The sequence below is a fragment of the Anopheles nili genome, chromosome 3 (genome assembly GCF_943737925.1).
Source record: "Anopheles nili chromosome 3, idAnoNiliSN_F5_01, whole genome shotgun sequence".
Classification (NCBI taxonomy): domain Eukaryota; kingdom Metazoa; phylum Arthropoda; class Insecta; order Diptera; family Culicidae; genus Anopheles; species Anopheles nili.
Genome location: NC_071292.1, coordinates 47501 through 69820, shown reverse-complemented (window position 1 = coordinate 69820; position 22320 = coordinate 47501). Strand labels below are relative to the sequence as shown.

The 22320-nt window shown below is 43.7% G+C and overlaps 7 protein-coding genes across 7 annotated transcripts in view; 4 read left to right on the top strand and 3 right to left on the bottom strand.

The window, feature by feature from the left end:
• Positions 1-139: 139 nt before the first annotated feature.
• On the top strand, positions 140-714 carry LOC128725270 (mediator of RNA polymerase II transcription subunit 11). The gene is made up of 2 exons (XM_053819000.1): positions 140-239; positions 300-714. Exons 1-2 carry the CDS (start codon positions 167-169, stop codon positions 632-634), a joined length of 408 nt encoding a protein of 135 aa, XP_053674975.1. The 5' UTR covers positions 140-166; the 3' UTR covers positions 635-714.
• LOC128727598 (FMR1-interacting protein NUFIP1) lies at positions 676-2178 on the bottom strand. Its single transcript, XM_053821527.1, has one exon. The coding sequence runs from the start codon at positions 2176-2178 to the stop codon at positions 727-729; it is 1452 nt and encodes a 483-aa protein (XP_053677502.1). The 3' UTR covers positions 676-726.
• A 449-nt stretch (positions 2179-2627) lies between these two features.
• Positions 2628-5435, top strand: LOC128727592 (pre-mRNA-splicing factor CWC22 homolog). The gene is made up of 2 exons (XM_053821522.1): positions 2628-3908; positions 3990-5435. Exons 1-2 carry the CDS (start codon positions 2687-2689, stop codon positions 5318-5320), a joined length of 2553 nt encoding a protein of 850 aa, XP_053677497.1. The 5' UTR covers positions 2628-2686; the 3' UTR covers positions 5321-5435.
• An 8-nt stretch (positions 5436-5443) lies between these two features.
• On the bottom strand, positions 5444-13921 carry LOC128725265 (serine/threonine-protein kinase Tor). The gene is made up of 6 exons (XM_053818995.1): positions 13708-13921; positions 12837-13641; positions 10561-12773; positions 7415-10446; positions 6402-7223; positions 5444-6322 (listed from the first exon to the last, which is right to left on the bottom strand). Exons 1-6 carry the CDS (start codon positions 13919-13921, stop codon positions 5597-5599), a joined length of 7812 nt encoding a protein of 2603 aa, XP_053674970.1. The 3' UTR covers positions 5444-5596.
• A 592-nt stretch (positions 13922-14513) lies between these two features.
• LOC128726929 (MOB kinase activator-like 3) lies at positions 14514-15745 on the top strand. The gene is made up of 2 exons (XM_053820778.1): positions 14514-15522; positions 15606-15745. The coding sequence occupies exons 1-2, from the start codon at positions 14986-14988 to the stop codon at positions 15723-15725; spliced, it is 657 nt and encodes a 218-aa protein (XP_053676753.1). The 5' UTR covers positions 14514-14985; the 3' UTR covers positions 15726-15745.
• A 137-nt stretch (positions 15746-15882) lies between these two features.
• Positions 15883-17703, bottom strand: LOC128726928 (mitochondrial import receptor subunit TOM40 homolog 1). The gene is made up of 4 exons (XM_053820777.1): positions 17530-17703; positions 17099-17361; positions 16799-17028; positions 15883-16709 (listed from the first exon to the last, which is right to left on the bottom strand). The coding sequence occupies exons 1-4, from the start codon at positions 17699-17701 to the stop codon at positions 16382-16384; spliced, it is 993 nt and encodes a 330-aa protein (XP_053676752.1). The 5' UTR covers positions 17702-17703; the 3' UTR covers positions 15883-16381.
• A 1022-nt stretch (positions 17704-18725) lies between these two features.
• The window catches only part of LOC128727589 (ubiquitin conjugation factor E4 B), a 4330-nt gene continuing 735 nt past the window's right edge, over positions 18726-22320 (top strand). Inside the window, exons 1-5 of the mRNA XM_053821519.1 lie at positions 18726-18746; positions 19068-21385; positions 21452-21623; positions 21706-21818; positions 21891-22320. The exon at positions 21891-22320 is cut by the window's right edge and continues 439 nt beyond it. Coding sequence (XP_053677494.1) covers positions 18726-18746; positions 19068-21385; positions 21452-21623; positions 21706-21818; positions 21891-22320 — 3054 coding nt within the window. The remainder of the gene's footprint in view (positions 18747-19067; positions 21386-21451; positions 21624-21705; positions 21819-21890) is intronic.

Sequence of the window (22320 nt, the reverse complement as noted above, 5' to 3'; positions counted from 1 at the left end):
ATCCGGCGCTCTGTCACGACATTACAAGAATTATCATTGTTTCTGTTAAAACGACTGCAGTGCCATTGGCCATTGCTTGTGTCATGGATGTCAGTCAAATCTGAACAGCGTTGTTTTGTTTCTCGTTTTAATCGCATCATTCGTCACCAGAAAATTTACCATAAAAATGACCGCAATCGACAAAATACAAGCTCTTGACCATATTGAAAGAGAGCTTATTCTGTGCCTACAAAGTGCTGGTAAGCCATCCAAAAAGTCGATAAAGATGAATAGGATTTGAATATTTTGTTTTGCTGCAGGGGCCGCATTGATGGAGTTAAGCAAAGAAAAAACCAGCCAGAAAGCAACAGAAACGAACGTTAATCAATTCTTGAAATCTCTTAATAATGTAGAAACAAAGCTTTCTGAACAGATCAATTATCTTACTCAAGTATCTACGGGACAACCACATGAAGGCTCTGGTTATGCCTCTGCAAAAGTGCTTCAAATGGCATGGCATCGCATTCAGCACGTCAAGTCACGGATCAAGGAGCTGGAAGAGTGTAAGATGCGTTACATACAAGCTAATCGTATACAGGGCAATCGTGTTGGACCAAACCAAAATGCAACCAGTACTGCTAGCGTTCTGCTATGAAGGATAAAAACCAAATTTATAGTACTAAATCATTTTTAAAATTACACAATTCGTATTTATTCCCTGAAGTCATTTTTGCATAACCATATTCTTTATTGCTCTCCTGCAATCACTGCCTGCCCTATTCCGAAAAATTTATTTAAAGTCACATGCCTAACGCACTGTAATAGAATGTTCCTTTCGTGACGAATATCCGAATCTAAAAGCTTTTCCAACATTGTATTTTGATTTGATCTGCGAAGTTTAGAATAATCTAACAAATTTGTATGCTCCTTTCTTACATCTACATTTCTTCGCTTAAGAGATTTACTGAGCTTAGACTGATTCATGTTTGGCTTGACACCTTTCTCAACAGAATTTTTAGGTACGGACAGTTTTTCATTAGCTGCCAATTTTTCTTCTTGTATCATTTTGAATTCCCCCCTGTTGTTAGAATGTATTCTTTGATGTTTTATAAGATCGTGTCCCTTGATAGAATTATCACAAGCAGGTCTTGCGTAGCTTGTTACATCGTATTTTATAAAATCATCTTTTAGATCCTGCTTTTTCCTAAATAATCCGTGATCCGTATCTATAGCTGGAGTAAATTCTAGTCGATTCGTCGATTCATCGGATGTGCCTTCGTCATCTGTTCCATATTCTCCCAACATACGAAGGGCGTCATGTTTACGCGATGCTCCTCTGTAATCCGGCAGTGAGTATGTGCCAGCAAAAAGAATTCTCTTTATCTGTGTTACTGGAACTGTTCCTGTTATGGAATGTTTTTTTGGTTTTTTCTTTCGCTTTGCCCGTTTGTTAAGCCACGAATTGTGATCTAAGTCTTTCTTCTCCTTTTGTTCGCGTAAAAAAGGAAAACGGGCCTTTCTTGCATCGATACGTTCGCCTCGATTAAACCGTTCCTCTTGAGCCAATTGTCGTAACATCACATTTTGTTTCGTGGGGTAACGCTTTCGTCTTTCTTCTTTCCATTGTTGGATTTCTTCACTTGATGGAAGCGCTTTAATGTTCCTCGTAGCACTTTTCTTATCATCATGCACCTGCCGCTGATGTCTCTTCATAATCATTGGATGTCCCACAAACTGGCAACTAACAACGTTGCATGGCATATGGTCACGGACATGAAGCACGAATTCCTCCTCACTACGACAATTGACATCGCATGTTTCGCACCACAGCTTCCAATCGAGTATTAATAACTCGGGCCTTACCTCCTTGTCGAGTTCCTTGCCGTCGTTGCTCCTAGATGTTATACGAGACGGGTAACGTTTGTACCTATCAGGTGTAGGTAAGACACATCGATATTTGCCTGTATTCGGTTCGACTGGACCACTCGAGCATTTCCGTGGGTGCATGAATTGTGGCGGGATAGTTGAACCACGAGGGCCATACATTGGCGGTGGTTGTTTATAATGTGGTAATAACATTCCATTTGGTGTTGAAAAATGAGGATTTAAATGCCGACTGAAATTGTCTAGAGATTGTTTCACTTCATCTTTGAATTTTGGAGGTGGTAGTACAAATAATGCTTTTTTCTCTTCTGCCATGCCTAAACTGCGCACGCTAAAATGTATCCAATTGCTTGATGAAGCACTGCTTTGGTACACAGTGTTGCCAACCATTCTTTATGTAGCAATGATAGATATATGAAAGATAAGTAGTAAATGTCACTTAAAATTACTATTCCATTGGTAACATAATTATGCATATATCATCATAAAGATCAATGAGACAAAGGCTTATATTCGATTTATTTCAATTATCTTGAGAAAAAAAAACAATGCTAATAAGATTTGTATCGTAATCATTGACAGCACAAGGTATTTAGCTCGTCGCCATTCGTTGACAGAACGTTATTCAATCAACGCTTGAAGCGGGTGTTAATCTGTCTGTGCGAAATTGTGAAAAACTGAACGTTTTTCAGCAATTCCTATTGAACGAATTGCAAGTGGTAGGATTTTGGTTGACATTAAGCCAAGGAGTGTTGATTATCTGGTATTTCAATAAACAATAAACGAAGAAAAACATCCGGTTAGCGGAGAAGATAGCCGGGTCATGTCTCGCAGTCCCAGTCCGCCAGCGGCGTCGCATCGGTTGAAATCTGTTGTCACTCGTAAAAATGATACAATAGAAGAAGGTGAGCTTTCGTCTGATCGATCATACCGCTCCAGATCACCGTCTAGAAAATATGACGATAGAGAGCAAAGGTATAATTCAGAAGGCACCAGTCATGATGAAATGCAACACAACGAGGAAAGTTCACGATATAATGCACCGTCTTCTCGTAGTCACCATCAAGAAAGACACCGCAGTAGACGGCAAAAGTCACGGTCTCGTTCACGATCCAAATCCCGCTCAAGATCCAGACATCGCTTGCGATCCAGATCCACATCTCGTTCTCGAACAAATAGAAAATCATCCAGGAAGCAGGAAGCTTCTAACAAACAAATCGAGCAAACTGAGCGCAAAGAGAAGCTTACCATCCGCAAAACTGTTGATCTGCTTACATCTAAAACGGGAGGAGCATACATTCCGCCGGCCAAATTGCGTATGATGCAGGCAGAAATCACAGACAAATCATCGGCCGCTTACCAACGCATATCATGGGAAGCGTTGAAGAAATCCATTCATGGATTCATCAACAAAGTAAACGTAGACAATATTGGAGTGATCACACGTGAGTTGCTGCGGGAAAACGTTATACGCGGACGTGGTTTACTTTGTCGGTCAATCATCCAAGCTCAAGCTGCCTCTCCCACCTTTACGCATGTTTATGCCGCGCTTGTAGCTATTATTAACTCCAAGTTTCCTAACATTGGCGAATTGTTGCTTAACCGTTTGGTCATTCAATTCAAACGTGGATTCCGTCGGAACGATAAATCCATTTGTCTGTCAGCTTCGCGTTTTGTCGCTCATTTGGTAAATCAAAGAGTGGCTCACGAAATTCTGGCACTTGAAATATTGACTTTGCTGGTAGAAAATCCAACCGATGATTCGGTAGAGGTTGCAATCGCGTTCCTCAAGGAGGTTGGTCTAAAACTGACGGAAGTATCGGGTAAAGGTGTAAACGCGATATTTGAAATGCTCAAAAACATCTTGCACGAAGGTAAGCTGGAAAAACGTGTCCAGTACATGATCGAGGTGGTGTTCCAGATACGGAAGGATGGCTTTAAAGATCATGTGGCAGTGATTGATGCGCTTGAACTGGTGGAAGAGGATGATCAATTCACGCACCTAATAATGCTTGAAGAAGCAACAGATACGCACGATATTCTTAGTATGTATATAATCTTGCTTATATATTATCATGTCTTAATCTCTATTAATGCAAATTCTTTGCAATAATGAATCTTTTTAGATGTTTTCAAGGTGGATCCAGAATATGAGGACAATGAAGCAAAATACAAAGATATAAGTCGTGAAATTCTCGGTAGCGATGCAGAAGACGACGATACAGAGGCGGCTGTAGAGAACGCTAGTGGCGGCGGGTCATCTAGCGATGGAAATACTACTGACCAAGGCGAATCAGACAGTAGTGACTCTGATGATGATGGTGACGGAGGAGTAAATAAGGCAATTAAGAAACAGAATACCATCATTGATAATACGGAAACGAATTTAATTGCTTTGCGGCGAACTATATATCTTACGATACACTCTAGTCTCGACTACGAGGAGTGCGCTCATAAGCTAATGAAGATGGAGCTGAAACCTGGCCAGGAGCAAGAGCTTTGTCATATGTTTCTAGATTGTTGCGCCGAGCAAAGGACATACGAAAAATTTTACGGTCTGTTGGCGCAACGATTTTGTATGATTAATAGGATCTACATTGCACCGTTTGAACAGATTTTCCAAGATACATACAAGACAACACACCGGTTAGACACGAACCGATTGCGAAACGTAAGCAAATTTTTCGCCCATTTGCTGTTTACCGATTCCATTGGTTGGGACGTGTTACAGTGCATTCGATTAAATGAGGAAGATACGACCAGCTCGAGCCGTATATTCATCAAAATACTTTTTCAAGAGCTTGCTGAGTATATGGGATTGTACAAATTGAATGTACGGTTTAAAGATGTGACACTGCAAGAACCTTTCTCGGGGTTATTTCCCAGAGATAACCCCAAAAACACTCGTTTCGCCATCAATTATTTTACATCCATCGGGCTGGGTGGATTGACAGATGAATTGCGTGAGTTTTTGAAACATGCTCCAAAACCGTTTATGCAGCCTCTGCCTGCCGTACCAAAAGTGTCAAGTGGCTCTAGCTCTTCTAGTTCTTCGTCTAGCAGCTCGGACTCATCCGACACCTCGTCGTCGTCTACAAGTAGTGACGATACACAAAGCAGTAGTAGCAGCTTAAAGTCACAAAGGGCAAGAAGGCGAAGGAAAAGTAAAAAATGTATCGAACAAAAGGAAACGTTCAAATCTGGAAAAAAATATGAAAAACCAAAACATAAAAAAGAGAAACGTAACGAAAAATTGCGAGCAAATGTACATCACCAGCATGATAAACAATCGATGGATAAAGATTACCGTGATAAATCAGGGCGACTAACGAACCCGCGAGATGTCCTTGAAGGACGGCAGCTCCGCGAGGATCAGTACCATCGAAGTCATCTGGATTATAAAGGTCAAACGAATCAAGAGGGACGTGCGCGTCATCAATATCGTGAGCGCCGTTAACTTATAGTATATTTGTTATGTAAAACCCATAACATCAATCTTCAACTTGGAAATTTATACATTTAGTAATTTCTATTGCATCAACGTAAAACAATAACACTAAAACAACTTCTCTCGTACAAGTATAGCTTTTTTATTTCAATAATAATGCAAAGAATAAGTAATGACTTGGTGTAGACTGTTCCTGGTTATAAACAAAACGTGGATAACGTTGCAATGATTGAATATGTTTGAGGAAGTTACGCAATAAGAAAAGTGAAACTACAGACTGTACCATTACCAAAATGGGCACCAACCAATATAGCATTGACAAAGATTCTCGTTACTCGTCGCCTGTTGGATTAGCAAATCGATTTGCCTATTCACGGCTACGGGTTCGGCTTTGCCAAAATCTTTACCTGTTAGCTTATCCTTCACGCGGTCTACAATCACGCGAGCTTTTTTATTAGTTACATCGACCGGATTCTGCTGCACAGCGAAATTGCAGCCATCCGGCATATCGCCACCCCCTCCGGAGGCGGCAGTAGCGCCTCCGCCGGAAGCGTTGTTGCCTATAGGCGGTGGTGCACAAGCCGTGCCACTGCCGAGAGCCATGCTAGTTGTCACTGTCGATTGACCGCCAGCACCCCCCGTCACAGCAGCCATGGCCATTGTCCCAGCGTTTAACTCATTCATTCGAGCGTCTCTTCGAGCCGCATGATTATTGTAACTAGCCATGGAGTCATCGTCCATGCTACCGGCGGACACACTCTCCATATCGCCGGCATTTTTCGATCGACGCAACCTGTCAGAGTCTAACAGACGCCAGTTTAGCAACGGGTCGTACACAAAGGCTTCAAGGACAGCCATCAGGCTATCTTTGTTGCGTCGTAAAACGTGCATGACACTTTCGCAAGTTCTACGATACGTTCCCTCGATGCCCGTCACTTCCATTGCGTTGATTAGCATACGCGTCAGTCGAAAAGGAATTTTCTCGGGAAACTTTTCTCGCGTCATGGCAACCTGCGAAAATGAAGAAACATATCAGGCGGCAGCTTTTGATAAAAAATGACGAGCGAAAGTAACAGACAGAAATACGTACCTCAAAACAGTCTCCAAAATCTATGTGCAAAATTTTCCCACTTATTCGATCTAACATCAGATTGGAAGGATGTCGGTCGCCAAGCCCTAGGATGTAACCGACCATCGACATGACCGCCAACGAACGAATATAATTTGTGCGTCGGTCAAACCATTCTTCCGATGAAGGGCTCTTTAGCCAGAGCAGCTTTGCTAAATCGTCACCTTTGGTTTGCTCGAGAGCATGCTCAAATACTTCCACTTTCTGCATAACTGTAAGATGATCGTAATCCGGTGCCATTCGTAACATGATGCGGTGCTCAATGTTTAGCATAGTCTTTTTCGACTCCCGATAGTCGCGTATTAGTTTGTGCAAGGTGTCACAATTGGGAACCCACCCAATCAAACCAGAATTGGTACTAAGCGGTATTACGGCGTACCGTTGAATGGTAAGATTTCGTCGAAATGTATCGCGGTCATTTAGCAACAGGGTGTTTACCAGTCCAAACAGTTGCATAACTCGCTCGTCCTGGCGCAAATCTTCGTGGCCTTTAAGTAAAAACATATAATTTTTGCCATTCGATCCTCGGATGCACAGTTTTCTTGGACGCTGCTTCGAAGTAATGATTGTAAGGCTAGTTTCGATGCTTGCGATGCAAATCAAGCTGTGGCCAGGTGTGTAGCTGCCTGGGACCGCCAGTTCCAGGTTGCGACATGCGAGAAGCTTCGGGCTTACGTACTGCAGCTCCAAGGATGTCAGCTGAACAAGTTGACGCGAAATGCGTCGGAATACGTGATAGTACAACTCCCATGCCTGATTCAGCTCGCGAATATTTCGGGAATTCTGCAAAAAAAAAAACTGATCAGCAATAAATGTCTGCTAGTTTGAGTTGCCACTCAAACTTTTGTCCCAGCCCTGAGACACTGGCACCAGAGGTTTAGTTATATTTTTTTTTCGTTTTATAAGAGGCTTTGAGCTTGTTAGCTTCATTCGCCTCTTAAATTAGTTACAATGATACCCTCCCTATAACCCACCTTGTAATGTTTGCACCATTCTTGTGCTTCGGTCAATTCGCGACCGTATGCCTGATTGAAGGAAGATTCCTTCAATGTTTGCGGCCCCCTTTGTAGCATTGCGTGGAGAGGTTCCAGAGTAGCAAACATTCCTGCAACATTGTTTTCGCTGAAGTATAAACGTGACGCTTCTTCGAGACCTTCGTGCCACTGCTCGTGCCACAGTATAGCCACCCGTATCAATTCCTCGCTGATGAGCAACACCTGTTTTACTAGAGTAGCCGAATGTTCGCACATGTTGGTAAGGATTTTATGTGCTGCTTGCTTTCGCGTACCGGGTGCAGATTTCGATGCCACCGTTAGTGGGTAGACAAGGGCCTGTGGATGGGTTTTACCAATCTCCGTCAACAGGTAGTTTATAAGCTGACCAACGAGATTCCGTGGCGTATCTATTCGTGCGATCAGCTGTGGAATTACCTGTAGCCACGTGTTTTTATCGATCACCCGCATTCCTTCGACTAGCGCGTCGTAAACTTCTTCATATTGCGCATAATCAAACCACAGCGTTAGAAGTCGTAGTGTATCTTGCAACGATGAATTACCTTGTGACAGATTTATCGATTGGAAAAATCCCCGAACGGCCGGCACCGCGTGATACTTGATCAAATTTTTTTCTGAAGTGGTACCGCCTCCACCGCTACCACTGACCGACGGGTTTTTTGTAGATTCTTCGCCGAGTTGTTTCTTTGCTTGTACTACCTCAAAGTTCATGTAGGCCCAGTTGTGCCACGCTTTGTACCAATTCGGATCATGCTTTGTTGCTCGGTTGTAGCATATAAGAATGTCATTAACCAGTTGTTCCTTTAACAGAAGGTTTCCTCCGGTGGAGCTGCTCTGCCACATGCCCAGCTTGAGGAAACATCTCGCCAGCAGCCGCCTATTTTCATCTTTGCAATCCTCCACCGCACTGCTGCTTCCGTTGGTGTTAAATGCTTGCAAACTAAAAGATGCCACAAAACGATTGAGATGATCGTATGCCTCATTCACGTAGCCAGCCATGTGCAAGTGTTTTGTGTATGCAAATGTAACATGTGGCTTATCAATTGGCAGCGGTTCGCTCAAATTTTGCATTGGATCGTACTCTAATAGCATAACAAGCGTTTTGTTTGATAATTTGAGTGACCCATTTTTACGGCACAAAGAAGCAAACTTTAGCCACGTTCTTATGTCCTCCTTGGGTGACAGTACTAGCGAATGTACCTGAATCACACGTTGCCAATCTTCGACTAAACGTTGACCACCAAGCAACCGATCCCACCACATGGACTTGATAGTTTCTCGGCGTTCTGGAATCAGCTTATACTGAATCACTTCTTCAAGCTCGGCAAGCATCTGCACACAAACCATTGCTCCGTAGGCACGCTCGTACGATTCTCCCGCCATGGCTGTAAGTTCGGTATCGAGAAGATCCCGCGTCGAATCGATCAAACTTTGTGCCAGTTCATATTGCTCGTTGTGCACAGCCAACACGGCACGATAGAATGCTCCGTCTTGCGTATCTTCCGGAATACAGCACACAAATCGTTGCATTCCTTCCCAATCCTGTAATCCCCATGCCGCAGCGGCTGCCAGCCGACCCGCCTTACTTTGACCCTCTGTTGCTGAATCGACACCGCCAAGCGTGTCCCAGTTTGCTTTTGTGACTGCATTCAGCGTCGACCACTCACCCAATGCTTCCAGACAGCGCATTTCGCCTAGCCGCGCCTCGATATCGTTAGGATTGGATTTCAGTTTTTCCGAGTAGAGCGCCAGCGCCTGCTCCCAGCTGTGTAGCTTTTCGTACCAACGAACTTGCACTTTCATTTCCTCGGCGCTAGACCGATGACGGCCGGCGTACTCTAGCAGACCTTCGGCGGCTTCCTTCTGTTGCAGCTTGTTGTTGATTAGTATGAGTGATTCAAACAAAGCTGATTGATTTCGCCGTTGTTGATCTGCCGTCTGATGAAACTCTTCCTCCTTATAGTGAAGCGCCTTTGCGTATGCCCGACACTCCATGGCACGTTCACCAAGAATCTTTGAATCAATCTTGAGGGGACTAGAGGCTTCGCAATGCTCCATGAACTCGGCTAAATTAAGCACTGTCTGGGTAATTTCAGGCAGGTCTTGCACTGTTAAAGCCTGCGTGAGACTGTGTGCAAGATCTTGCTTGAGTTTGTCGGACAGATCGGACCAGCAGGAAACAAAGGCAGCATTAAACAAATCTTTCAACAGCTGAGGATAGTTCTGAGCCAGCGTGGCGCACGACCTTAATGCTGGATTTTTGGATTCCTTCAATAGTATGATGCTCAACCGGCGTAACCATTCCAGCCAATCGTCCTTCGAGACGCGTCGGTTCGCTTTAAACATTTGTTCCAAATCGGACATTGAGACGGGAAATTTTTTTATCGTGCTATCACTGGGCAGTGAAATTTCTCGATTTCTATTTCGCGCCTGTCGGATCCGAAATTCATCGTCCATGGCAAGCGTACTGTTGTTTTGCAATTTTGTAAGTAGCTTTGTGTATTCTACGGACGGGATTTTGTGCTTTATCATGACACGGTTCACCAGGGGCACGAAAACCAAATACTTGCGACCGAGCTGAAGCATGATCGAGCACAACGTGCTTAGCGCAACAGATCGTAGTTCGGGATAGTTGTCGAGCACGCGTACTAACGGATGCACGATACGAGAGGAAAAATCGGTAAAATCGAGCACTTCTGCGAGATAGTTGATGGTCTGCAGCGCCGTTATGGAAACATTGAGTGGAATATCGATGGGTTCGAATAGCTTGACTATCGCGGGTATGATGAGATGTAAATAGTCATCCAGGTTGTTGCCAAAGTTGCGCATTGCCCCGAGCAGCTTAACCGTTACGGCGCGGTCTTTGGATGTATCGTGTAGTAGAACGCGCAGCATTTGTGGCATTAGTTGGGGCAGGTACACCTTGAATTCACATCCCAGCGCAGTAGCTATCTTTTCCACCAAGTTGATGATAGTAGGCTGCAATGAGACAACTGATGATGTTGTTCCTCCTGCTACAGCAGCTGCTGCTGATGCTGCCGATGCCGATCCCGATGTCGACGAAGCAGACGATGATACCCCCTGTTGATGTCCTGCTTGGTGACCACCGGTCGTCCAGAACATCTGTATCAATTGAAAAATTTCATCCATAAAACCTATAATGTGCTGCTTCACAATCGATATCAATGTGGACAGCTGCTGAAACAGATACTCCTTGAGGCTCATCTCGGCTGTGACAATGTTTTTCAGAAGGCATGGTAACACCTGCGATAAGTAGGGCACACCCTTAATGCCGAGACTGGTGAACGTGAATGTAATTGCCTGCACAACGCTTAGGTGATGATTAGACAGCGTTGGATCACGTAATATTTTCATGAGTGTCGATATAACCACTGCCGGATAATACTCATCGAGCTGGTGGTGGGAACTCATGTTTATTAACATTTGCGACGTTGAAAGGTCCTCATCGTTCCGCGTCGTCGTCGTAGCGGTCGCTGCCGTTGTGTCTGACACGGAAATCAGAATGTTGGCGCTCGTTTGGCTGTCGATCAAACCTCGATTCATTTTGTGTTTGTACGGGTCGAGGGCACCAAGCAGTCCGAGCACTCGGATAGTTTCGCGTCGGACATAAAGCTGTTGTTCTGTTTTCAAAAAGTTGATCAAAATGTCAATTAGATTTGGATACTTGTTGTAAGGAACCACGACCTGGCCCGTAGCGCTTACAAGCTGTCCAAACGTCCACAAGGCAACGGCGCGCTTCTCCGTGGATCCTGCATCACTAAGCATATCCAGAAGCAACTGAAACAGTACATCAGACCACTTATGCAGCACATGTTGACCACCCGTTACCTCAGCAAGATCACCAATAGCACGAAGCACGTTTAGCACCACGCTCGGGTTTGGTTCGGGTTCGGTCAACTTTGGCACTAGTATCGTTAGAATCGGGCGCATGTAGGAAGCAACTAGCCGTGGTGTGCTAACGATCAAGTGATCCAACATTCGCGCACTTTGTTCTTTGTTCCGGCCTATACCCGAGTGTTGCAGTTCCGTGAGCAGTTGTACCATCGTTTTGCGAAGACTTGGCATCACGTACGCAGGGTTTATCGTCGATAGCCGACCGATGATGATAATTGCAAGTTGGCGTATTTCGAACACCTCATCATGAATGGTGACTAGCAATGAGCTAAGAAACCACGGTTGGGCCAGCTGCGTGTCAAAACTCGTCGAATCGTCAAGACATTTGAGGACGCACAAACGCACAGTAGGATCGACATCCGTAATGCCAACCAGTAAAATTTTTTCCAACACCGAGCCGAGTGTTTGCGTGAGCGTCTCGGAAACATCGTTTCCGATGCCTGTAGTTTGAGCGCTATCTGTGTTGCTATCGGAGATGGTCGCCTTCCGAAGCGCCTGCTTTAGAAGGAGAGTGCATGTGTGTACCGCTTCGAGCCGAATCTCCTGTTGTTCGCTGTTGAGGAAATGATCTGCACATCGCTGCACAAACTGCAACAAGTTGCATCCACCGGCATCGTCGAAGCTGAACGTACCAAGTATCTGCAACGCCAAAACTACCGTCGCCGTATCATGCACTTGTAGTTGATGTGACTCAAAATTGCCAAGTTGAAAGGTCGAGGGCGACGCACCACCGGCGTTTGATTTCGGTACGATAAATTGGGGTAGCGGTCGATTCATCAACACGTACGAAAGAATCTTTAACAAGCCTGCCGTGATTTCTGATTGCACTTGTGGTACCGTTTCGCATAGTTGCCGCAAACAAACGATTAATGCAGGGCTTAGCCCCGTCGATAGCATGGGCGCAATAATCTCACTTATTTCCGTTGCAACTTGTCCTTTCAGTGCATTACCCAACAGTGCAACACACATGAACACGGATGGATCTACGACGGGAAGCTTTCGCTTGCTGGGGGTGTCCTTGGGAGGTAACGCGGCTGCAATTAGCTCCATTATGCGTTTCACGTACGGTTCGATTTGTTTTTCAACCGCTACAGCAATATACCCCAACGAAATGAACGCTCCATTACGTTCCTTCTCCTTACCGCGTGCCAATGTGAGCAAGTAGTTTGCTACCGTGTGCAGGTGAAGTCTCACAAATTCTTGCCGATTGAAGGCAGCCAAACGGGGAAAGATGGTCAGCAGTGACTGAATGACGTATGGCGATTTTGAGGTACGCTGATCCAAAACGGCCTGGCAAATTGCATCATACTTTTCCTTCACCAATGCTCTATAAAGGGCCGATTCTTGTACGCTGTTGTTTTGGCGAAAAAATTTCAAATCTGTTACCACATCATAGTATCGCGAGCTATAGCTCACTGACGAGCCTGAATAGCCCGAATGCCCGGATACCATCGTCGTCGTCGTCGACTGGCGTCCCGCGTGACTACCATGTGTCGAGGCCCCCATAACGAAAGGCACGCGAATGCGGGGAAAGAACCCTCGGGTTTGTTCATCATCATCGCAACCGCCGCTACCGCCACCACCTCCACCGTCGTCATCATCGTAATGGTGATGGTCGTAGCTAATGCTCCTGGTGCGATTGTTCGATTGTTGCTTTTGCTGATCAACATTTAAGCGCGTTTCAAATTGCACATATTTCTTCTCCCATGCAGCATGGGAACACCGGAGTATTTCGTTAAACACAATCAGTGCACCGTGTATACGATGATCATCACGATTTAGATGTTTCTCGCGTCCCAAACACTCATATGCCTGATTATAACAAATCATATGCCACTGGGTACAGTTGTTGTTGTTTTGTTTTGTTCCTTCACGCTGGGAGATGACAATTAACACCGCACGTAATGCCTGACCAGCTCCTTCTCGAATAGCCGGTTTTAGATCCTTAATGGCAACAAAGATGTGATCGAAGAAACTTGCCACCTGCTGGTAAAAGAATGTTGGCATGGCACCGGCCAATTCCCTTAGCACGAGCACGGCAGCCAGGCGCTTGTTTTCAGCCCTATCTTCTGAAAGCCATTCGAAGGCACGCTTGATGTCAAACTCGAACGAACTAGCACCATTAGAGCCGGGTAGGAGCGCCAACTTAACAAGCACTTTTGCGGCTAATTCCATAACGCATGCGTCACTTACGGGCAACAAATTGCGCAGATTGTTGGAGTATCGGGAAATTTTATTGGTCGTATTCACGACATCACCATTGATGAGACAATCTGCGAAGGGAAAGCGAAACTATGAGGTATAAAGAAAGTCGGCGTAAGGTGTCCGGCAATAATTACCGATAGCTAAAATTCCGCCTTTCTTTTCGTTGTTATCCGTACTGGTTAACATTTCGAATATGTGGTGATTGAAATCTTCAAAAAACATGTCGTCCGGAGTTTCACGTAGCTCCGTCTTTACGTACATGGAAAGGTCGTGAATCGCTCGGTTTTGCACATCTTTGTTACGGGACTTTAACCCATTAACAAATTGAAGCACTTTAACCATCGACATCGCGTGTTGGGGTTGTATTCTAGATTATCAGCAAGGCACGGTCTCCGTGTTCTGTGCCGGGATGAAGAGTAGCTTGTTTATCGCACAGCAGAACTGCGATTTGTGTTTGCGAGTAGATAGTTCGTCAATTTGCGTTCGAAAGCCACTTGACTAGTTTGATGGGCACATGGTTTGTACCGACAGTCACTAATTCTAGATTAACTAGTGGCAGCAGTTAGCCATAACACTAGCTTTTGTTTTGGAAAATTTAGCCATTCGTAACAAGAACGTGCAGCGACACAAAACTATAAGAGGATTGATTGTCAAAATGGCTAACTTCTGCCAAGGTTTGTGCATGCCGGGATGTGTACTGTAAAGGTGCACCCTTATATGTTTACTGGTTTGTAAATTAAATCGTTAATTTTTCGCAGCTTTTTTTGCAATTTAAAAAAATATGCTATCCTTAAATAGTAGATTTACTGCTATTAATTAATAACCGAATGAATTTGCTGCGTAGTTTCCTTACAATTAATCATGGAGAACAAAAAAAAAAACACCGTACCTAGCTTCAAACCTATCTGCCAAGTAGAGCATCTTGATTGTTTGTTGTTAAATTCTCTGTCAATTTGGTGTTGTGAAAATTTAAAGCACTATATTAAGGAAATTTGACGAGCATTTCTAGCTTAGCAGATCCGATTAAACTCAAGCTTACGGAAAGTGGTAAGGTTTCACAGGTTGTAGAGCTGCGTGGTTGCGTTTAAAAAAAGAAATGGATAATCGCATTTGATCGCACTACTGGGTTCGGTTGTACCTTTTCTCGCTCATACTGATGTGAAGGAGTGTATACTGCATTAAAGGACACGCGCCAGCAGACGGAATGGATTTTCTATAGGGAGCTTAAAAACTATTACTCTTGAACAACTTGTCCACGGTTTGCGATGCATTCCGGCCTCCGAGTGTGTAGATAATAAAAGAAATAATTTGCACTCAACCCGACAATCGGTTAGCACTTGAAGAAGCATAACGAAGGCATATACCAAGGCGTAAAAGGAGGCAGCATTGTGGTGAAACAGCATCCAACTAGAATGGCACTGAACGGGTTTTTGGAATTTTTTCAACGGGAAAAAACATTTCGGCCTAAAAAACGATTCACTCAAGGTACCATTCGTTACTCACTCCATAAGCAAGCTAATGCCAGTCTACAGTCTGGTATTAACCTTAAGCAAGTCGTGAAACTTCCTGAAGGTGAAAACATGAACGACTGGCTTGCGGTTCACGTGGTGGATTTTTTCAATCGTATTAACCTTATCTACGGCACCATATCAGAATATTGCAACGAAACAAGCTGCCCAACCATGAGCGGAGGGGCCAAGTATGAATACTTATGGGCGGACGGAGAGACTTATAAAAAACCGGTACAGTTACCAGCACCCAGATACGTTGAGCTTCTGATGGACTGGGTTGAAAATCAGATTAACAACGAGACTCTTTTTCCGGTCTCAACCGACGTGCCATTTCCGAGAACGTTTCCCAGTCTATGTAAAAAAATCCTGACCCGTTTGTTTCGAGTGTTTGTTCACGTATATATTCATCATTTCGATAGGATTTTCAGTATTGGAGCAGTAAGTTATCATTTTGATTTAGTATTCCCGTTGTGCTACGTGTATTCAATTATGCTTCTGCCATTGTTTTTTTGTAATTGTAGGAAGCGCATGTTAACACCTGCTACAAACATTTCTTCTACTTTGTGTCGGAATTTGAACTGATGTCAGCGAAAGAACTCGAGCCGTTAGCAGTAATGACGACTCAAATGTGTAAAGGCTAGACGTTGGACAAAATCTGTGAACGAAATAAACTATTAAAAAGTGCTTTTGAATTGCGCTTCAATCAACGCTAGCTGTTGGTATATGTTTAAAATATAATAAATTCAGAACACTCATGTTTGGTAAGGTCAGTTCAAGCAGCATCAAAATGAGATTTTCTATTGACCCTTTTTTGTAATTACTCGTATCGTTTATCCTGTAAAAAGGCGTCTCATGGATTAACACTTTTTGAGGCAGAAAGCCACTAGGTACGGGAGTTTCTTGAATAGCTAGACATGCGCGTTGGAGTTACTGAATTCTCATTCATTTAATTACAATCGCTGAACACACGAAATAGAATTCTGACATAATTATATAATAATGTAATTGTACCATTTATCATGTACTTGATTTTATGATGTTTACTTTTATTACTATCGATTTAACTGGTATTCGTATTACTATGCATCTCACACATTCCCTAGCTTGCCTGACCTGAGCGCCTCATGATGAAGCATAAAAGCATTATTCATTCAAGATGTGTTATCAACTCGGTGTATGAAGAACAATCTAGATTGCTGATTTTTAATTTGCATGGTGAAAGGATGGTTTGAATCGATCTTATTTTCCAAGTTACTAGTCCATGTCGACTAGAAACTTGATCATTTGAATTCGTACTTTAACCGACGATCAATCCGCATCCGAGCCTAAATTGATTTTTAGTGTGATTTAACATGCCACTTAGAGCAAAGGTGAAGGGTAGAGGAGGAAGTTTTTTTTCCAGCACCGCACCAACCGTCCAATTGCTGTCCACCATTCCGCGAAACACTAGATCTGATTTAGGAAGGTCAACTTGATACCCAATCGTGGCGACGGATTCCTGCATACGGAAGCTGGTTTCGACCTCTGCGCCGATCTGTAACTGATCGCTGGCGCGCTGGTAATAGCATAGATGAACGCCTGCCGCACCAACAGTGCCGGACCATGTGTAGACATCAGTCGCGTACCTTTGCATGCAAGGGACAGATGAAAGAGTTGTAAAAAGTGACCCAACTGTAGTATGCGATTTGGGGCAAAAAGAAATATCAGGTCTCACCTTGCAGCAGCAGACATTAACGCAATTTGTCCCCCAGGAACTGCAGGTCCATATTGGTAAGCAAACTCTCCACCCATCGCTAGCCGATCCGTTATGGCTTGAAGATACTGAGCCACAATAACCCCAGAATTGTTGATAATATTTGGATTGCCAACAGTAAGTGATGTTGTGTAATTAGGACCTTTATAATCTGTGGTAATTTGTGAGGCCGATACTTTGCTGTTTTGGATCTAAAATACGCAAATATATTTTACATGTAAAGGAGAACTATCACATCCGTTAGATACTACCTGTACGTACCTGTGAAGCGAATTTGCATCTAACTTTTGGAGTCAATTGATGAATGATGTTCGCATTCAGATTTCCCGCAGGATCAATGTCACCAAGCACAACCGGAAATGCTTCTGTTGGAGAAAGTTGTTTTGTTCCCACATACATCGCTCCGAATCGGTAACCACTGGTATTTGACGAATTAAGGTTAATCGTATGTGATACTTGAAAATGGTTACTCAAGCCTTTGTTTATCATTAGTTTTGCTCCTTCGAAGTTCACTGGCATAACATCTGTTGTAAGGAGTACGAGCGGGAGAGGAAAAAAAATCAAAGATTCAACATAAACCATGTAAACGCGACTGTCAACATTTGGTGGTTATGCAATGCGCAGCAGCCTGCACACACACACACACGCGTGCTACGAAAGTGTACTGCGTGCTATCTATAGTGTTCAGTTACCTTTGCATTTTCTGTGCAGTTCTTCCATCGTTCCGGGATTGTCTAATTGCTTTGCTTCACTGGATGGGTTTTCCGAAGGGCCGGCTGAAGAAAGCACTTCTGTTGGCATAGGTGGTGGCAGACCACTGGGACCCCCGATGGGTTTTGACGAAGCCGCTAATACATTACCCATGATGTGCGTATGATTTGCCGGATTCCGGTCGGTAGGATCGATAAGCTGCGTACGAAGGCTGGTGCGAATTGCTGCACACGATTATGAAGTATCGTGTTCCTTCCTCGCTAGCCGTGCGGCAAAGTTCGTGAATCGCGAAGCGCGAAACAAATTCTGGAGAATGATTCAAACGTGTATAGAATTGTCAAAATGCGCGCAGGACTGCTGCCGTATGATGTACAAGTAACGAACAGGTTAGTTCAAAATGCAGTTCTGTCGTCAATCTGCGTAAGATAGAGCGAAGTGAGCGCAAGATTGCTCCAAGATAGTGAGCTGGTAATAAGGTGCAAAATTAGTCGCAAATTTGAAAGAAAATTAGAATTGGAAATTGATTGTAGGAAATTTTGTTGTAGATGTTCGTAGTATACAGGAAAATGGAAACTGGACGATATAGAATATAAAATTTATGGAAATAGAATGGAGCTTATTTAAGATATGTTTTTTTTTATTTGTACCCGTTTAATCGAATTTCCACAAGTGGGTATATCTTTTCTTATTATTAATGCAAACAAATACTGAACACAGTATTCCAACTTTTGTTATAGACGATTCACGTGACTGTCAAAACATGTATGTCAAAATTTCATTTCACTGGCACATCATCGTGAAAGTTAAAAAGTAACGCTAGCTGAAGAGAAAATAACAATTCCGAGACAAAAAGAGCCGTGTTCGCTTCATAACTGTTGGTTGATGTTCTTTATAGCAACAAAATAACCTTTTTCAATACAAAAGCTGAATTTACGTATTGCATCTTACGCATCGGTAATTGGTTTCAAAAAGAAATCCGTCAAGGTAGGTGGTTAGAAGTGTTATTCTTTTGGAAATTTTACACACGTAGTAGTTTTATTGTACTACAGTTTGCCGTTACTTTGCTACTACTTTCAATATTACTTGAAGGCAGAGCATCAGCAATTGTATAGCAGTTGAAGAATACGTTAAAGTGGAATAAATTTACGTTGCTAATCGTCACGGTGTATGCGCGATAATGGAGCTTACAGCAGAGGAGGTAAGTTATTGAGTTGAAGAGTCTTTACATCATTACTTATTGTGGATGGATTACATTACCATCGGTCTGTGGTAATTTGATTTAATGATAGCTGCAGTAGTAGTAGCACCACCACCACCATGACTAACAGTACATCATCCGATTTTATCCTTTGTGAATCAAACAAACTCATCCAACAATCCAAAAATATAACACAAAAACATATGCTCGTTGTATTGTGATTCTAATCGGATATTCTGTGATTCGTTTGTAATGAATAATCCAAATAGTACTCACCCGGCTCATTACATTGTTTCTGTTCTTAACTACTGTCTCCATCAGCTACGAAATCGGAGGCTCCGAAAATTGGAAGAAATTAATAACGAGAATTTGTCCCGGAGTGGCTCCTCATCCAGAAAAGATAACAATGCTATCGAAGATGTTCAACAGTTGGCAGCGTTTGATGATATAGCATGTAACAAAGCAAGTAAAACCTCTGCGATCGTCGACCAAACCTCATTGACGATAAGTTCAGATGTTTCTAAGCAACCGCCACCCCACACGTCATCGTCTACGACTTCTACAGTGCGAAAGAAATCGATACCACCAGCCACCGCTACTTCATGGGCGTACAAAAAACGTTCCTCATCGGAACAAGTGAAGGAAGCATCAACAGATTCCTGTCTTTCGGCAGCTACAGAGGGCACCACCTTGGGACCTAAAGTGCCATGCAAGCTTCAGGACACGCGCGCTGCCGCCCATGAGGAGTTGCTTCAAATAATGCTGAGAATAATGAAAATTAATTGCAAGGCACAATATTCGAATTTGCGTTTTACAATTGAGGCCAGCATCTTGGAAAATGCGCTTGTGATGCTCGAGCGGCAGAATTGGGCCGAATTTTGTGCCGAATTGATCACAGAAGTGATGAAAGGAATTTATTATGGTAAATTTGTCGAATCACATGGTGGCAAACATGCTACCGATTGGAGTGCGCTAAAGCTGGCAGATAACAATGACGACGACGGGGAGATGGTGCGACTGGTTGCAGGAAGCGAACGTGCCACTGCAACGACGGCAACGACACCGATGGACACTACCGATGACATAATAATGGACATGCAGCAACAGCAGTCTGCATTTTGTTGTTCTTCGAAACCGTTGATGATGGCATTCGCCAACAGTCGTGTTGCGGCATTAGAGTATCTCAATGGATGTTACTTGCGATCGAACGAAGAGCTATACAGTTACACAAAGATTAAAAAGAGCAAAAAACTGTATCTCGCCGAAATGTTACCCGGTGTGATTGCCGTTATTCGTCAGCAAATGCTTAAGTACGCAATACTTGTATTAAAAAATACTTTTCAAAGTTTCTCTCAACAGCAGCGGAGCAGCCCCGACGGCGCTGGAGCTCTGGAAAAGTCTCCTCTGCTAACGTTAATGTATGAAAATAAGGTATCATCTGATTTCATGTCCAACTTAATGACAGAGAGTCATTCCTCGGGAGACTTTCAGGGTATCTTCAATGCCGTGCTGGATGATTTGTTTATCGACATGCAAAACGCTGTTTGCAATGAAAACATTGTGGCAGATCCGTTGAACAGACTCAAGGAACTGCTTGAAATGCGCGTGGACAACGCTCAACCGATTTGTCAGCTGATCGTGCAGCATAATATTTTTCTCACAGCTTTCACACCGGACAAGTACTATGCTCGTGAAATCTCAAAGGTGTCGTTCCTAGCACCATTCTTATCGTTGTCGGTGTTGATGGACGAAAATCCCAAGTTCGCTCACCATCACTTTGCCGAAAACTCGTGTGATCGGACACTTGCAAATTCGTTCCAATCGATTCTTAGTAACACGCGGAAGGTGTTACATTCGATTTTCCTCGTGCTGTTGTCAAACCAGCACAGCAGATTCGAGATGTTAAATTATATGGCAGCCATTCTTAAGTCAAACGCAAAACGAATACAATATAATGCAGATGATCGCTTCCTAGCCAAGGATGGGTTTATGCTAAATTTTATGTCCGTTTTACAACTGCTTGCGGTAAAGATTAATCTAACGCGTATCGATCCGCTTTACCCTCACTATCCCGAGAGCTTAGTGCAGATTGAAGACGAAACGAAACTAAAATTTTCTTCCCAAGAGTACACCGATTGGCTCAGCGCGTCCGACGTAAGGAACGTGAAATGGGATTGGGAACAGCACAAGTTTGTGACGCACTGTTGGTTTCTGACTTTGCATGCCCATCACCTTGGCATCATCCCGGCAATTCAGCGTTATAACAAACTGTTGCGAGCTACCAAGGAGCTGCAGCGCATGGTAGACGAGTTGAATGCCACCAAGGCGCAATGGGAAAATACACCGTTGGCTCGCCGAAACAAGCAAGTACGTGACAGGTGCGTTAGCCAGATGAATAAACTAGCGAAGGCAAAACTCAGCTGCGATATTGCCATCATCGACCCGAATGTACTGACCGCGTGCATGCAATTCTATTCGACTGTTTGCGAGTACGTGCTGTACCAAGTCGAAAATCGTCCCATCGTTGGACCGTTCATCAATAAGCATCACCCGTCCACGCTGGTGGCAAGCAACAACTTTTCCGCCCTGCCGGAATGGTACATCGAGGATATTGCTGATTTTATTCTTTTCTGCATGCAGTACGTATGCTGGGGCTGGCGACTGGGAAAGTAATAGTAATATTGATTTTGTTTCTGTACTTATAGGCATAGCATCAGCGTAATTGATTACGTAGATAATTCGATAATTACTTGGATTTTGACGCTGGTTTGCGCGCCTCAGCTAATCAAAAATCCCTACATCACTGCCAAACTGATAGAGGTCTTGTTCGTAACGTCACCATCCATTCAGACCACCTCCCAAAGGCTATATTTACAGGTATGTACAGGGGTGAGGGTATGGATTGCCCACGATATAAGCTACTGTGTCTCACGCGTGCTATTCACACGTTCTTTCATAGATAATCAATCACGAACTTGCGCAGACAGCATTAGTAAGTGCACTTATGAAGTTTTATACCGATATCGAAACGACGGGACAAAGTACTGAATTTTATGATAAATTTACTATAAGGTATGTTTTCTTAGAGCGCCATGCTATGCGCGTATATTCATGAATATAATTTTGGTTCTTTCTCGTTTCTAGATATCATATTAGTCATTTATTTAAAGGGCTTTGGGAGAGCCCATTGCATCGTCAGGCATTTGTGCAAGAATCGAAAAGTGGTAAACAGTTTGTAAAGTTCGTCAACTTTTTTCTCAACGATACAACGTACTTGCTTGACGAATGCTTGGAATATCTAAAGCGTATCCACGAAACGCAAGTTCTCATGATGGATGATTCCGGCTGGAATGCGCAGACGCAGGAGGCGCAGCAAAGTCGCCAACGACAGCTGGTGCAGGACGAACGCCAGTGCCGATCGTATCTCACGCTGGCTCGGGAAACCGTAGACATGTTCCATTACATGACGATCGACATCAAGGAACCGTTTTTACGTCCCGAGCTCATCGACCGGTTGAGCTCTATGTTGAACTACAATCTGCATCAGTTGTGCGGTCCGAAATGTAACGATTTG

What these genes read in the sequence shown, in the direction of transcription:
- LOC128727592 (XM_053821522.1), top strand. Translation starts at nt 2,687, where the DNA reads ATGTCTCGCAGTCCCAGTCCGCCAGCGGCGTCGCATCGGTTGAAATCT. An exon ending in AGATACGCACGATATTCTTA is followed by an intron (nt 3,909 to 3,989) that starts GTATGTATATAA and finishes GAATCTTTTTAG; the next exon opens with ATGTTTTCAAGGTGGATCCA.
- LOC128725270 (XM_053819000.1), top strand. Translation starts at nt 167, where the DNA reads ATGACCGCAATCGACAAAATACAAGCTCTTGACCATATTGAAAGAGAG. An exon ending in TCTGTGCCTACAAAGTGCTG is followed by an intron (nt 240 to 299) that starts GTAAGCCATCCA and finishes GTTTTGCTGCAG; the next exon opens with GGGCCGCATTGATGGAGTTA.
- LOC128727598 (XM_053821527.1), bottom strand. Translation starts at nt 2,178, where the DNA reads ATGGCAGAAGAGAAAAAAGCATTATTTGTACTACCACCTCCAAAATTC.
- LOC128725265 (XM_053818995.1), bottom strand. Translation starts at nt 13,921, where the DNA reads ATGTCGATGGTTAAAGTGCTTCAATTTGTTAATGGGTTAAAGTCCCGT. An exon ending in GGTAGTCACGCGGGACGCCA is followed by an intron (nt 12,774 to 12,836) that starts GTCGACGACGAC and finishes AGTGAGCTATAG; the next exon opens with CTCGCGATACTATGATGTGG. An exon ending in ACAGATGTTCTGGACGACCG is followed by an intron (nt 10,447 to 10,560) that starts GTGGTCACCAAG and finishes CAACATCATCAG; the next exon opens with TTGTCTCATTGCAGCCTACT.
- LOC128726929 (XM_053820778.1), top strand. Translation starts at nt 14,986, where the DNA reads ATGGCACTGAACGGGTTTTTGGAATTTTTTCAACGGGAAAAAACATTT. An exon ending in GGATTTTCAGTATTGGAGCA is followed by an intron (nt 15,523 to 15,605) that starts GTAAGTTATCAT and finishes TTGTAATTGTAG; the next exon opens with GAAGCGCATGTTAACACCTG.
- LOC128726928 (XM_053820777.1), bottom strand. Translation starts at nt 17,701, where the DNA reads ATGGGTAATGTATTAGCGGCTTCGTCAAAACCCATCGGGGGTCCCAGT. An exon ending in ACTGCACAGAAAATGCAAAG is followed by an intron (nt 17,362 to 17,529) that starts GTAACTGAACAC and finishes TCCTTACAACAG; the next exon opens with ATGTTATGCCAGTGAACTTC. An exon ending in GATGCAAATTCGCTTCACAG is followed by an intron (nt 17,029 to 17,098) that starts GTACGTACAGGT and finishes TGCGTATTTTAG; the next exon opens with ATCCAAAACAGCAAAGTATC.